Source organism: Eleutherodactylus coqui, chromosome 6, assembly GCF_035609145.1.
Source record: "Eleutherodactylus coqui strain aEleCoq1 chromosome 6, aEleCoq1.hap1, whole genome shotgun sequence".
NCBI lineage: Eukaryota > Metazoa > Chordata > Amphibia > Anura > Eleutherodactylidae > Eleutherodactylus > Eleutherodactylus coqui.
In genome coordinates, this window is record NC_089842.1 from 14,283,560 (window position 1) to 14,298,716 (window position 15,157).

At 43.0% G+C, this 15,157-nt stretch overlaps 1 protein-coding gene across 2 annotated transcripts in view; it reads right to left on the bottom strand.

The window, feature by feature from the left end:
- Window positions 1–3,556: 3,556 nt before the first annotated feature.
- Window positions 3,557–15,157, bottom strand: part of ANO7 (anoctamin 7) — a 36,535-nt gene continuing 24,934 nt past the window's right edge. Inside the window, exons 20-24 of one of the 2 annotated variants that reach the window (XM_066606323.1) lie at window positions 14,616–14,821; window positions 14,382–14,524; window positions 14,146–14,236; window positions 13,810–13,944; window positions 3,557–4,573 (exon numbers count right to left, since the gene is read on the bottom strand). In XM_066606323.1, coding sequence (XP_066462420.1) covers window positions 4,547–4,573; window positions 13,810–13,944; window positions 14,146–14,236; window positions 14,382–14,524; window positions 14,616–14,821 — 602 coding nt within the window. In that variant the 3' untranslated portion in view covers window positions 3,557–4,546. Of the gene's footprint in view, window positions 4,574–13,784; window positions 13,945–14,145; window positions 14,237–14,381; window positions 14,525–14,615; window positions 14,822–15,157 lie in introns of both variants that reach the window. The other variant, XM_066606322.1, reaches the window with a different exon arrangement.

Below are 15,157 nucleotides of genomic sequence, written 5' to 3' on the forward strand. Positions count from 1 at the left end.
TTTAGTGCGGCCATTCCGCGAGAATTCCGCTGAAATTCCGTCCCGTGTGACTCCAGCCTTAGGCTATGTTCACACTGGCGGTTTCTATCTAGGGGTTCCATTGTGGGAGCAGCTAAACGGAATGAAAACCCTTCAGCTTTTGTGCCTATAGACATGCATTGAAACTGAAGACCTTTACGCCGTTCTCACAGTGCCGCATTTCAATCGCTGCGCTAATCGCAGTATAACACTCCCATTGATTTCAATGGGGCTTCACAGAACAGCGTTCGAACGCGTCGTTTCTAATGCCGCAATTTTCAAGCTCTCTCTACTCTATCTTTGCGCGTTTTAGTGCTTTTTCACGCACCTCATCTCCTATCGCGCTGATATGCTGAGTTAAAAAATACAGTGCAAATTCACGGTAAAATGCTGCAGTTTCGAAAGGGAAAACATGGAAACATTTGATGTAGTTTGATTTCCGTCTTTCTTGTCCAAAGGTTGATCCAGGAACGGAAATCAATAATGCAGTGTGAACAAGCCCTTAGCTGCACTGATACATTGTAGCAAGCGATCAGGAAGAGATTTGTGCTGCTGTTTAATGTCCCTTTCGTACAGGACGACAGTCGTCTGAACGACTACACGAGCGCTAATGTCACCGCTAAGGTCGTCAGCGCTCGTGCAGAGCGTTTCCACCGAGAGACTTCATTGCTGGATCTTGGCCTTGTCGCTCAGCGTTTGACCTTTTACAGGGAGCGTTTACACGGAACGACAAGCGATGGTTTTTATGCTGATTGATAGTCAATGATAACGCACAGTGAACGGATTGTAAACAATTTCATGTATTTACACTGGACGATTATCGCGCAATCTAGTTAGTTTGAACGAATTTTGATACTGGTACACTGTAGCAAACCTGTAGCTGTGAGAAGTACTGGGCTGTATTTACATGGGCAAGTGTGATATTGGTCTGAGAAGCTCAGACTTATATCGCACCCATAAACATGCAATGTTCCCCATGATGGCGATGCGTTTTGTCAGACGAGTGTATAGCACTGCATCTTTGCTCATGCGATTTACACAGATGTTTTTCACACATATGAAAATCACGTTTTAATAGGAAAAATGTTTTTTTTAAAAATCGCATCAGGTTTTCATGAAAATTGGATTTGAGTGCGATGCAATATTTTCTTTGCTCCCATAGAAAATAATAGGCAAAATTGCCCTAAAGTAGGACATGCTGTGAGAGAAAAATTGTCCAATATACAAGTTGTGTGCATATCGCGATCACACAGAACTTGCATGCTTCTCTCATCCATGTAAGTACGGCCTTAGGTTAGGGTGGTTTTTCACCTTCTGGATGTGCAGTAAACTTAAATGTATCCATTCAATTGCAGCAAGCTGAGATCCTGCAAATGGCGAGAAATTGTAATACAAAGGGGCATGTTAATTCTTTTTTTTGCACAACAGATTTTTGGCATAGAAAAGTCCCAATGTTGCGACTTTTTGTGGGTCTACGCCAGGCCTAGGTGCTTTGTTAAAAGTGGGTGGGGCCTAGTGTTAGGGGGCGTGGTCATGCACAGTTCATTGGATTCACTATAATTTATGCCAGAAACAAGTGTAAATCATAGCACAAACCTACTTCAGCTTGTAGCACGGAGGGATGCCACATGCAAGAAATGTGTTAAGAGACTCTTAGACTGGCATATAGTTTACTTAGTCCAGTGTATGGAACGTCGCTCTAAGTAACTATGCCTTATAGACCATTAGAAAGTTCCTGAACCTTTCCTTAAGCAATGATTTGACTTTATTTCCAGGAGAGAAGACCTCGGCCCTTTAAATGGTCTAACATGGGGCGCAGCGGTGATTTCGCATGTAATCCTCCTGCCAGTTTGTGATTCTCACTAGAAAAAACTTCAAGCACCTGAAAAGCCGTGAGATGTGAGGACGCCGGAGCGGCAATTTATATTCAGAAGTTTATAGTATTATTATTATTATGATTTTAGAAGTATGTGCCCGAGGCCGTGATATGAGCGAGGCGCAGCGCAGCACCTGGACTCGGAGGCTCCGCAGGAACATGTTCTCAGTATACTGTTTGTGGACATCACATGGAATCGGAAGTCACAAAACACTCAAAACATCACATGGATACTGAATGGCCCCATTTTTTTAAAGGTACACTGAGCCTTTATTAGATCCCCCGGCTCGCTTACGACTGGCGCTTCCCTGTATGGAAATTCTCCCCGTGACCCCGGAGTGCGGCATAAAATCACGTGAAGTTTTCTGTGAATCAGTTTCAGTTGAATCCACGTTAAATGGGAATCTGAGCGACTTGCAACAAGGCTCAGTCATTGGTGCTAGACTAGCCAGGGCTGGGATGTCACTGCCAACCGTGGGGGGGGGGTTCTCGTGTAACGGTGTTGAGAGTATACAGAGAATTGTGTGATTGAGGAAAAAAGTCCAGCGAAAGGAGAGCCTGTGGATGGAAACAACTCGTCACCAAAAGGGGTCAGAGGAGGATGTCAGGAATCAACAGGCGCTGCACAATGAAGAACGCGTCCGAATGCACAGCCAGCCGTTCCTTAGCACAAATGGGCTATAAAAACAATCTATCGGTTTCACCACCATTGTGTCTTAAGGAAGCAGAAAGGCGAGACTCCAGGGGTAAAAAAAAAAAGATCACTGAACAATAGAAAAACATCGCCTGGTGAGATGGATCCCGATATCTGTTGCACTGTGCAGAATTTGGTGCAAGCAGAATGAATTGTCAGGCTGGTCAGAACATGCCAGCACCTCCATCTAATCAGTGGCAACTACAAGAAACTTCCTGTCCGCAGGGGCCGTAATTCCTGCAGGATGATTTTATCACCGAGTGGAATCTACGTCACACCCAACTGCTGGGGTTCTGTAGGCCAAAATGACCAACGAACTACTAAATGGGGGGATTTAATAAAGGGGCCCTTCAGTGTATGTTATAATGAACTGTGGCTTGGAAGATAATGCATATCAATAAAGACTGGTACAGATCATCAGTGGCAAAATGTACAATATATTACGCAGTAGGCGGAGCCACAACATGTGTGTATAAATGACTCCAATTCTGTAATTGTCACAATTAATTCAGGACAACGTGGCAGACATGACTGCAATCTCTGGCAGCCTCCAGCACCAGGCCTGCTGACGGCTCCCATCCTCCACCACCCGTGATTGATATCTGGGATCTCCGTCACTGTGTGCACTTCATTTCTGTGATTATAGACCTCAGAGAAACATCAATGACATTTTGGGGGGTGAGGGGCACAGCGGGGGCTGTCATAACCTGTTTGTGGCACTCAGGCCGTGCAACCTGCATCAAGATCAAAAGCAGTAAATTGGCCTTGAACGTGTGACAGGGTGTCAGCGGATTACTGGGATGTCTCACTCAGCAATGCCAATCGTGCGCCCTCTCCCTGCGCCTCATGCCAGTAGCTTCTAATGAGCGACTTTTACGTTACATTATATTGCTGAATGGTTCCACAAGACGTGGAAAATAGTAAATAAGTGAGAATGAAAAGAAATTCAACACAGCAAAATAGAAAGATGAAATAAATATTGTTTCCCTTTATTCGCTCGGCTTCCTCTTCCGTCGGGCCGATCTTTCCATTTTTGCTCATTTTCTTCTTCCTCTGCTTATTAAATTACAAGGAGGAGATGTGAAATAGACGACTACACATTAGTGAGATATAACTTGTAATACGCTGACTATACTCTGCATGCCTGAGGGATCGCTACAGCAGCATTCACACGTCTCTTCCAGCAATCGGTGCGGTACGTCGGGGTCAGGTCATGCACTGATGGCTGTAGGATATGCGGACTGTATGGTAGAAATCTACAATGTACCATACATCATTCCATATGAAATGTTCACTTGTGCTTGTGACCTCAGGATGACTGATCTCAAGTCCCGAGCCGGGTTCACATAATTATTATTGCAGATCAGGACTTATGTACTAGTGTAATCCCCTTCATTGTGGCAGCATGAGGAAGTCCATATAATGACGGTCAGATATGGCTTCCCGTAGTTACCAGACTACTCCCATACTGACCGCTGTAGAATCCGTATATCACAGCATCCACATCATGAGACCGGACCCCTCATCCTAAACAGGTGGAGCATCACATCCCCCTTCTTGTGCCGCTCGAGTTTTGATGTAGATGGATGCAAATGCTTAAGGTCTCTTTGTGCTTTTGGTGCCTGCTTGGTAAAAGTTGCAGTACGGCGTAAAGGCATCTATATGTTCAGGAAGCGAATGATTGTCCTGGTCCGTGGCCAGAAGGACGTTGTGCTTTCTACAATGAATCCGTTACTACATTAACCTTCGGGAGGTTGTGATGATGTTCAGCTCGGTTAGTGGAACACATTGTCCTGTGCTTTGGATGGAAGACTTAGGTTTAGCGGCGGTGCAGACAGGTCGTCCAATGACTTCGCTCTGACTCTTCTCTCACCACCAGACCAAAACGCCAATCATAGAAGCCACAACAGATGACTCTGCCCCGTCCACCGTCATCACCGGCGCTCAGATTCTGTCGTTCAGGCCGCAGGGTGAAATGCAACTTGCTGTCAAGAAGGAAAATCAGAAAGGACTGATGAAGGAAGATACAATAACACAGAGTAGCAAATCCCCTCCCCCGATACACAGATCCCCCCCGCAGTGCATAGAACACAGGGGCGATCATTCCCCGTATTATTATAAAAAGCAAAATAGAATATTGATTCGACCGACTCATCGTAATCGCCAACTAATCAGCGACAATGCAATCTAAAACACCACGAAGCAGCAAGACGTCCGGCGATCCCATCCACTTCGCCTCTACTCTAATATGTTCGTATCTGCCGCACGCAAATTCGCATAGGAAAATACGTAGCATATACACTACAGCCGCGGCCGTAAGCTTTGAGACTGACACAAATTTCGGTTTTCAGAAAGTTTTCTGCTTCAGCATTCTTAGATCATTTAGTCTTTTGTTTCCATGGTTACTGAAGTACAATTATAAGGCTGGGTTCACACAGGACAGAATTGCCGTGGAATTTCCGTGCGGAATGTCCGCACTGCAATTCCGCCCGCGGCTCCTAATCTCGGGATTAGCCAGCAAAGTGGATGAGATTTTGTATGGTATAGATTCATGATGTATCTGTGCGGTATAGCGGCACAATGTATGTATGGTATAGATTCATGATGTATGTATGGTATAGATTCATAATGTATCTGTGCGGTATAGCGGCACAATGTATGTATGGTATAGCGGCACAATGTATGTATGGTATAGATTCATGATGTATCTGTGCGGTATAGCGGCACGATGTATGTATGGTATAGATTCATGATGTATCTGTGCGGTATAGCGGCACGATGTATGTATGGTATAGATTCATGATGTATCTGTGTTGCATAGCGACACACTGTATGTATGGTATAGATTCATGATGTATCTGTGCGGTATAGCGGCACAATGTATGTATGGTATAGATTCATGATGTATGTATGGTATAGATTCATGATGTATCTGTGCGGTATAGTGGCACGATATATGTATGGTATAGATTCATGATGTATTGTGCGGTATAGCGGCACGATGTATGTATAGTATAGATTCATGATGTACAGTATGTATGGTATAGCGGCACGATGTATGTATGGTATAGATTCATGATGTATCTGTGCGGTATAGCGGCACAATGTATGTATGGTATAGATTCATGATGTATCTGTGCGGTATAGCGGCACAATTTATTTGTGTGGTATAGCGGCACAATGTATGTATAGTATAGATTCATGATGTATGTATGGTATAGAATGATGATGTATCTGTGCGGTATAGCGGCACGATGTATGTATAGTATAGATTCATGATGTATCTGTGCGGTATAGCGGCACGATGTATGTATAGTATAGATTCATGATGTACAGTATGTATGGTATAGCGGCACGATGTATGTATGGTATAGATTCATGATGTATCTGTGCGGTATAGCGGCACAATGTATGTATGGTATAGATTCATGATGTATCTGTGCGGTATAGCGGTACAATGTATGTATGGTATAGATTCATGATGTATCTGTGCGGTATAGCGGCACAATGTATGTATGGTATAGATTCATGATGTATCTGTGCGGTATAGCGGCACAATTTATTTGTGTGGTATAGCGGCATGATGTATGTATGGTATAGATTCATGATGTATCTGTGCTGTATAGCGGCACAATGTATGTATGGTATAGATTCATGATGTATCTGTGCGGTATAGCGGCACAATGTATGTATGGTATAGATTCATGATGTATCTGTGCGGTATAGCGGCACGATATATGTATGGTATAGATTCATGATGTATTGTGCGGTATAGCGGCATGATGTATGTATGGTATAGATTCATGATGTATCTGTGCGGTATAGCGACACACTGTATGTATGGTATAGATTCATGATGTATTGTGCGGTATAGCGGCACAATGTATGTATGGTATAGATTCATGATGTATCTGTGCGGTATAGCGGCACAATGTATGTATGGTATAGATTCATGATGTATCTGTGCGGTATAGCGGCACAATTTATTTGTGTGGTATAGCGGCATGATGTATGTATGGTATAGATTCATGATGTATCTGTGCTGTATAGCGGCACAATGTATGTATGGTATAGATTCATGATGTATCTGTGCGGTATAGCGGCACAATGTATGTATGGTATAGATTCATGATGTATCTGTGCGGTATAGCGGCACGATATATGTATGGTATAGATTCATGATGTATCTGTGCGGTATAGCGGCACGATGTATGTATAGTATAGATTCATGATGTATGTATGGTATAGATTCATGATGTATCTGTGCGGTATAGCGGCACAATATATGTATGGTATAGATTCATGATGTATTGTGCGGTATAGCGGCACGATTTATTTGTGTGGTATAGCGGCACAATGTATGTATGGTATAGATTCATGATGTATCTGTGCGGTATAGCGGCACGTTTTATGTATAGTATAGATTCATGATGTATGTATGGTATAGATTCATGATGTATCTGTGCGGTATAGCGGCACGATGTATGTATAGTATAGATTCATGATGTATGTATGGTATAGCGGCACGATGTATGTATGGTATAGATTCATGATGTATCTGTGCGGTATAGCGGCACAATGTATGTATGGTATAGATTCATGATGTATCTGTGCGGTATAGCGGCACGTTTTATGTATAGTATAGATTCATGATGTATGTATGGTATAGATTCATGATGTATCTGTGCGGTATAGCGGCACGATGTATGTATAGTATAGATTCATGATGTATGTATGGTATAGCGGCACGATGTATGTATGGTATAGATTCATGATGTATCTGTGCGGTATAGCGGCACAATGTATGTATGGTATAGATTCATGATGTATCTGTGCGGTATAGCGGCACAATGTATGTATGGTATAGATTCATGATGTATCTGTGCGGTATAGCGGCACAATGTATGTATGGTATAGATTCATGATGTATCTGTGCGGTATAGCGGCACAATTTATTTGTGTGGTATAGCGGCATGATGTATGTATGGTATAGATTCATGATGTATCTGTGCTGTATAGCGGCACAATGTATGTATGGTATAGATCCATGATGTATCTGTGCGGTATAGCGGCACAATGTATGTATGGTATAGATTCATGATGTATCTGTGCGGTATAGCGGCACGATATATGTATGGTATAGATTCATGATGTATTGTGCGGTATAGCGGCATGATGTATGTATGGTATAGATTCATGATGTATCTGTGCGGTATAGCGACACACTGTATGTATGGTATAGATTCATGATGTATTGTGCGGTATAGCGGCACAATGTATGTATGGTATAGATTCATGATGTATTGTGCGGTATAGCGGCATGATGTATGTATGGTATAGATTCATGATGTATTGTGCGGTATAGCGGCACGTTGTATGTATAGTATAGATTCATGATGTATGTATGGTATAGATTCATGATGTATCTGTGCGGTATAGCGGCACGATATATGTATGGTATAGATTCATGATGTATCTGTGCGGTATAGCGGCACGATGTATGTATAGTATAGATTCATGATGTATGTATGGTATAGATTCATGATGTATCTGTGCGGTATAGCGGCACAATATATGTATGGTATAGATTCATGATGTATTGTGCGGTATAGCGGCACGATTTATTTGTGTGGTATAGCGGCACAATGTATGTATGGTATAGATTCATGATGTATCTGTGCGGTATAGCGGCACGTTTTATGTATAGTATAGATTCATGATGTATGTATGGTATAGATTCATGATGTATCTGTGCGGTATAGCGGCACGATGTATGTATAGTATAGATTCATGATGTATGTATGGTATAGCGGCACGATGTATGTATGGTATAGATTCATGATGTATCTGTGCGGTATAGCGGCACAATGTATGTATGGTATAGATTCATGATGTATCTGTGCGGTATAGCGGCACAATGTATGTATGGTATAGATTCATGATGTATCTGTGCGGTATAGCGGCACAATGTATGTATGGTATAGATTCATGATGTATCTGTGCGGTATAGCGGCACAATTTATTTGTGTGGTATAGCGGCATGATGTATGTATGGTATAGATTCATGATGTATCTGTGCTGTATAGCGGCACAATGTATGTATGGTATAGATCCATGATGTATCTGTGCGGTATAGCGGCACAATGTATGTATGGTATAGATTCATGATGTATCTGTGCGGTATAGCGGCACGATATATGTATGGTATAGATTCATGATGTATTGTGCGGTATAGCGGCATGATGTATGTATGGTATAGATTCATGATGTATCTGTGCGGTATAGCGACACACTGTATGTATGGTATAGATTCATGATGTATTGTGCGGTATAGCGGCACAATGTATGTATGGTATAGATTCATGATGTATTGTGCGGTATAGCGGCATGATGTATGTATGGTATAGATTCATGATGTATTGTGCGGTATAGCGGCACGTTGTATGTATAGTATAGATTCATGATGTATGTATGGTATAGATTCATGATGTATCTGTGCGGTATAGCGGCACGATATATGTATGGTATAGATTCATGATGTATCTGTGCGGTATAGCGGCACGATGTATGTATAGTATAGATTCATGATGTATGTATGGTATAGATTCATGATGTATCTGTGCGGTATAGCGGCACAATATATGTATGGTATAGATTCATGATGTATTGTGCGGTATAGCGGCACGATTTATTTGTGTGGTATAGCGGCACAATGTATGTATGGTATAGATTCATGATGTATCTGTGCGGTATAGCGGCACGTTTTATGTATAGTATAGATTCATGATGTATGTATGGTATAGATTCATGATGTATCTGTGCGGTATAGCGGCACGATGTATGTATAGTATAGATTCATGATGTATGTATGGTATAGCGGCACGATGTATGTATGGTATAGATTCATGATGTATCTGTGCGGTATAGCGGCACAATGTATGTATGGTATAGATTCATGATGTATCTGTGCGGTATAGCGGCACAATGTATGTATGGTATAGATTCATGATGTATCTGTGCGGTATAGCGGCACAATGTATGTATGGTATAGATTCATGATGTATCTGTGCGGTATAGCGACACAATGTATGTATGGTATAGATTCATGATGTATCTGTGCGGTATAGCGGCATGATGTATGTATGGTATAGATTCATGATGTATCTGTGCGGTATAGTGGCACAATGTATGTATGGTATAGATTCATGATATATCTGTGTTGTATAGCGGCACAATGTATGTATGGTATAGATTCATGATGTATCTGTGCGGTATAGCGGCACAATGTATGTATGGTATAGATTCATGATGTATCTGTGCGGTATAGCGGCACAATGTATGTATGGTATAGATTCATGATGTATCTGTGCGGTATAGCGGCATGATGTATGTATGGTATAGATTCATGATGTATCTGTGCGGTATAGTGGCACAATGTATGTATGGTATAGATTCATGATATATCTGTGTTGTATAGCGGCACAATGTATGTATGGTATAGATTCATGATGTATCTGTGCGGTATAGCGGCACAATGTATGTATGGTATAGATTCATGATGTATCTGTGCGGTATAGCGGCACGATGTATGTATGGTATAGATTCATGATGTATCTGTGCGGTATAGTGGCACAATGTATGTATGGTATAGATTCATGATATATCTGTGTTGTATAGCGGCACACTGTCTGTATGGTATAGATTCATGATGTATCTGTGCGGTATAGCGGCACAATGTATGTATGGTATAGATTCATGATGTATCTGTGCGGTATAGCGGCATGATGTATGTATGGTATAGATTCATGAATATCTGTGCGGTATAGCGGCACAATGTATGTATGGTATAGATTCATGATGTATCTGTGCAGTATAGCGGCACGATGTATGTATGGTATAGATTCATGAATATCTGTGCGGTATAGCGGCACAATGTATGTATGGTATAGATTCACGATGTATCTGTGCTATACAGCGGCACAATGTATATATGGTATAGATTCATGATGTATCTGTGCGGTATAGCGGCACAATGTATGTATGCAGTATAACGGAATGATGTTTCTCCGCAGTATAGCGGCATATTGAGTGCGCGGTACAGTAAAATGGTTTATGTGTGCGGTACAGTCTTGCTATTTGTGATGTAAAATCACTATGAATGTATTATTTGTAATCCTGTATTATTGCTGGAGTCCCGCCCCTTTACATGGGGATGCACGATAACTTTTGTCGGGGGAGGGGAGACACACAATCTTCGCCCCAGGTGAACAAATGTCTGGCTATACAGTAGCTCTGGTATAGGAGACAATATCCGGATCTTAGAACGTCTCTCCTGAATCGTGCACCTGCGAGCGGCCGGGACGCGAGGCGCGTCAGCTGGACATTAGATCAGGAATGTGTAGGGGGATGGAGGAATGCGCTTCCATTATAGGATTTGGAAAGTGAATGTTTAAATTGTTCCAAAACAAAAGAGGAGTCAGAGTGCAAAGTGCACAGCGCACAATGCGGCCGCACAGCCGGCGAGAGGAGCCCTGGAAAAAAAACACCTCAAGTGCGTGGAATAAAACAGCGGCAGAAAGAATAGGATTAGCGGGATAATGCCATTACCCCAATGCTGCGCTCAGCATTCCTGTCTGCTGCGGAGCCCCTCACTGCCTCCATTGTCCGGCCAGCCCATCACATTTAATTTATGTTAATCTGTTTGTCCTAAAAGTGTCTATGAAAGCGGCAAACTGTGACGGGAGGAGGTGACTGCAAGAATCCCACAAAGTTCTGGAGGAAACCCCAAATAATTACTATGGTTTATACATATACTTAAAGGGCCAGTAACCAGTTTTTCTGTAAATATGTAATTAATAGTGAAAGTTCAGTTCTTATGTGCGCTAGAGGGTTCCGTTGTTTGGCTTTATCAGAGGAGCCAAACAACGGGAAAAAAAGCACTGTCAAATCTAGTATTTCACTGACATGAATGGTGCCTAATGGACCTCATCGACTAAAATGGGACCCACTGCATGTCCTTCAAGGCACCTGACATCTTACTGGCATAAATAGCACAGCATGATGCACTACTCTGTCCGGGATTTGGGGCTGGATCTGTGCTGGATGCTTTGAACGAAGCCCCTGACACAGATGTGAACCCAACCTAATAGACTTTCTTTCTAGTTTTTTTTTTTTAATTAATTTTTACCATTTTCAAGATCTCTACTTGCTGTCACTGAATGAAAACATTTGTTGTGTGCATTCAGGAGCTGTAACCTCATCCTGACATGAACATCTTGAAGTTTCCTTATAATCTGTAATTAAGGGCTAACAGCCTGGAGTCCTGCTGATGTGACTTATCTACAGAGAAGTATTAGGTCAACAAAGATTTTTAGCCTCTGGATACAAGCAAGAATGTTCCCAATCACTGACAGCAAGCAGGGATCTTGAAACTGTAAGAAATTGACACAACTTTTCATTGCATAGCAATTAAACTTTATACTCAATGGCCACTTTATTAGAGACCCCAGCCCTCTCACGATTGGCGCTTCCCTGTAGGGAAGTTAGCACCGTGACCCCGGAGTGCGGCATAAAATCACGTGACGAGTTTTCTGTGGATCAGTTTCAGTGTGAATCCACATTAGATGGGAGAATGCAGCAATCTGAGTGACTACCAACGAGGCCGGGTCATCAGTGCTAGAATAACCGGGGTCAGGATGTTAGTGCCAACTGCGTGGGGTTTCACATTGAGAAAAACTATCTAGCGAAAGACAGACGAAACCAACTCATTATTAAAAGGGGTCAGAAGTAGTCTTGTTTGTTGTGATCGGCTGGCCGCTAATAATTGGGCCAATTTTTGCCAAATCGGATCATTCCGATCCATTTTAACAAAAATAGCCAAAATACTTGAAATCTGCTTTGAGCAGAAAGGACAGGTGTGTTGGGCTAACACTGAGCCTCGCATTCCTGGAGTTCTTAGGTTTGAATCTGACCTTGATGGGGATTTGAACCTGGGGCCCCACCACTGCAGTGCAGCAGTGCTAACCAATGGGCTGCTGCCACTAATTCCACTGTTATTCAAGGAGCCAAATTAGAGAACCCGATTTTCACTCCTATTGATTTTAATGGAAGTCGTTATTCGGAGTCCCGATTCACAATAATTTTTTACAATTGGGTCAGTCATTCCCGACCCAATTATTTCAATAACTCACTCAACACTACTCAGAAGAGGATGTCAGGAATCATCCTGACCAACAGGTGCTGCAGTTAGGAGCAGCCATATAGAATGCAGAATTTGGCACAAGCAGCATGAATCGATGAGCCCTTTCTGTCAGCTGGACAGAACATGTCAGCACCTCCGTCTAATCGGCAGCAACTACAAGGAGCTTCTTGTCCACAGAATGATCCCATCACCTAGTGAATCTACACCGCAACAAACTCCTGTGGTTCAGATGGCCAAAAAAAGGTCCGACGCCCTACCAGGGTTTCCAATAAAATGGCCATACAGTGTATAGAAGACTGAACTAGGCCTTTAGGAAACACAAATGGCAGAATTCACGAAAGTGGGGCTGTGGCAAAATTCAAAAAAAAAAAAGAAAAACGCCTTAAAATATTAATTGGATACACAAAAATATATATATTTTTTTGCCATGTCCTGATGATGGATCCTCTTAGGCGCTGAAGTCATGGATCTGAGCTTTCAACACTCTCTGTAATAAACCTTTCCTCCATATACAGTAGCCACAGTCAGTAACACCTCTTTCGTGAATTCCAGGTCCCTACACTTACTGGTAGATACATAATTGTGGATTCCAGTTTCCAGACAGAAGACGTTTTATGAGGAGACTGAATTCCACAACAGAACTCACCTGGATCCCCGGAGACTGCTCTGACCCCTTCTCAGACGTAGAGAAGAGATTCCTGTACAACAGCCAACATAACACAGTGATACAACCACAACACTAGGACACCATCACAGCACCATACCCCACATCACCGTGACACCACCACAACACCGTGACACCATCACAGCACCGTGACACCATCACAACACCGTGACACCACCACAACACCGTGACACCACCACAACACCGTGACACCACCACAACACCGTGACACCACCACAACACCATGACACAAACGGCCACAACACATGCCCAACGTAGGCTTTGACCACACAACACCAACACATCCACGCACATTGTGCTGCTGACTGACCTGGAGAGCTGGAGGACGGACTCACCGTCAGGAGTACCTCCTGGTTATCTGCCAGCGCCTGCTTAGCCAAGTACCGCTCTCTCTTCACTTTAATCTCCACCGACTCGGGAATATCTGGGACCATCCAGTCGATACAACGGAGACTGAAGAAGACCACGTGCTAGAAGGAAAGAGCGAGACAGATACAAGACGGAGTCAGAAGTGCCAGACACTGGAAGATCTTCTTATACTCTTCTGCTGTTACCATAGAAAATGCTGAACGGATTCATTGACCGTCATCGAATGCTATAGGTAGTATCCACACCGTTCTCAGACCTTTTAACATGTAAACAGACCTCATTATCGGACCTTGGTGTCTCACCTCAAACGCAATGATGAATCCGAGCCTCACGGCAAGGAGCTTCCAGTAGAACAGCGTGTATTTGCCATCTTCATCCCGGAAAGCTTTGTACCTGTAGAATAAGGAGCAGGACACTGGAAGAGTCTGCGGTGTTACACGAATTCATCTAAAACAGTATTCCACAGAAACAAAAGATGGCTTCTTCTCACATTTCTTGCAAAGTGTGAGGTCAGGTGTCACGCACCAACCAGTCTCACCTGCACAAAGTGTGGTTTGCCGAAACATAGCTATGTGGGGAGTAGGACAGACTGAAATTTAGGTATCCTTCCAGGTGACTGTCATACTCATACTGATAGAGGAGACGTGGGAGAAAATCCGAGGTGAAAGCAATGAGAAAAGCCTGCAATGAGGAAAGAAAGGCCAGTCCTCCTGATGACCATGATCTTGGTGTCACATGAATCACTACTCCATGTTGGGCACCAGTTACTTACATTGACTATAACAGAAAGTTGAGACAAGGCCTCCAGAATCAGAAACCAGACCCCGATATGCTGTGCCCGCTCTGCCACCGGACGCCGGTACTCACATACAAACTTCTGGGCATCAAGACGAATTTCAACCCAGTTATTGAGCAGGGCAAAGAGAGGAGCCAGAGGGAAGGCAGCCACGAAAATGGTGATAAAACCAAACTGTATAACTGGGACATAGAAATAACTAGCAGGTCAGTTCATCCATATAATAGGTACAGTGGGCATGATGACGATGGCGCCAGTCATGTAATGCAACGCAATAAGCTCTGAGCAGATGCCAACTCCATCCGGTTGGTATCTGTAACCAACTGTGCAGAATAAAACTCCAGCACTTCCTTGGATTCCAGCATAAAAACAGCATTTTATTCAAATATCAACAATTAAAAACATCTTCCCAAAGTAGCGTAATTTTTGGAAACGCTGTTTAATGCTGAAATCCAAGGAAGGGTTAGAGTTTTGGTTCTACTGCTATTGATGGTGCCCCTGCACCTGGCCGTGCACCC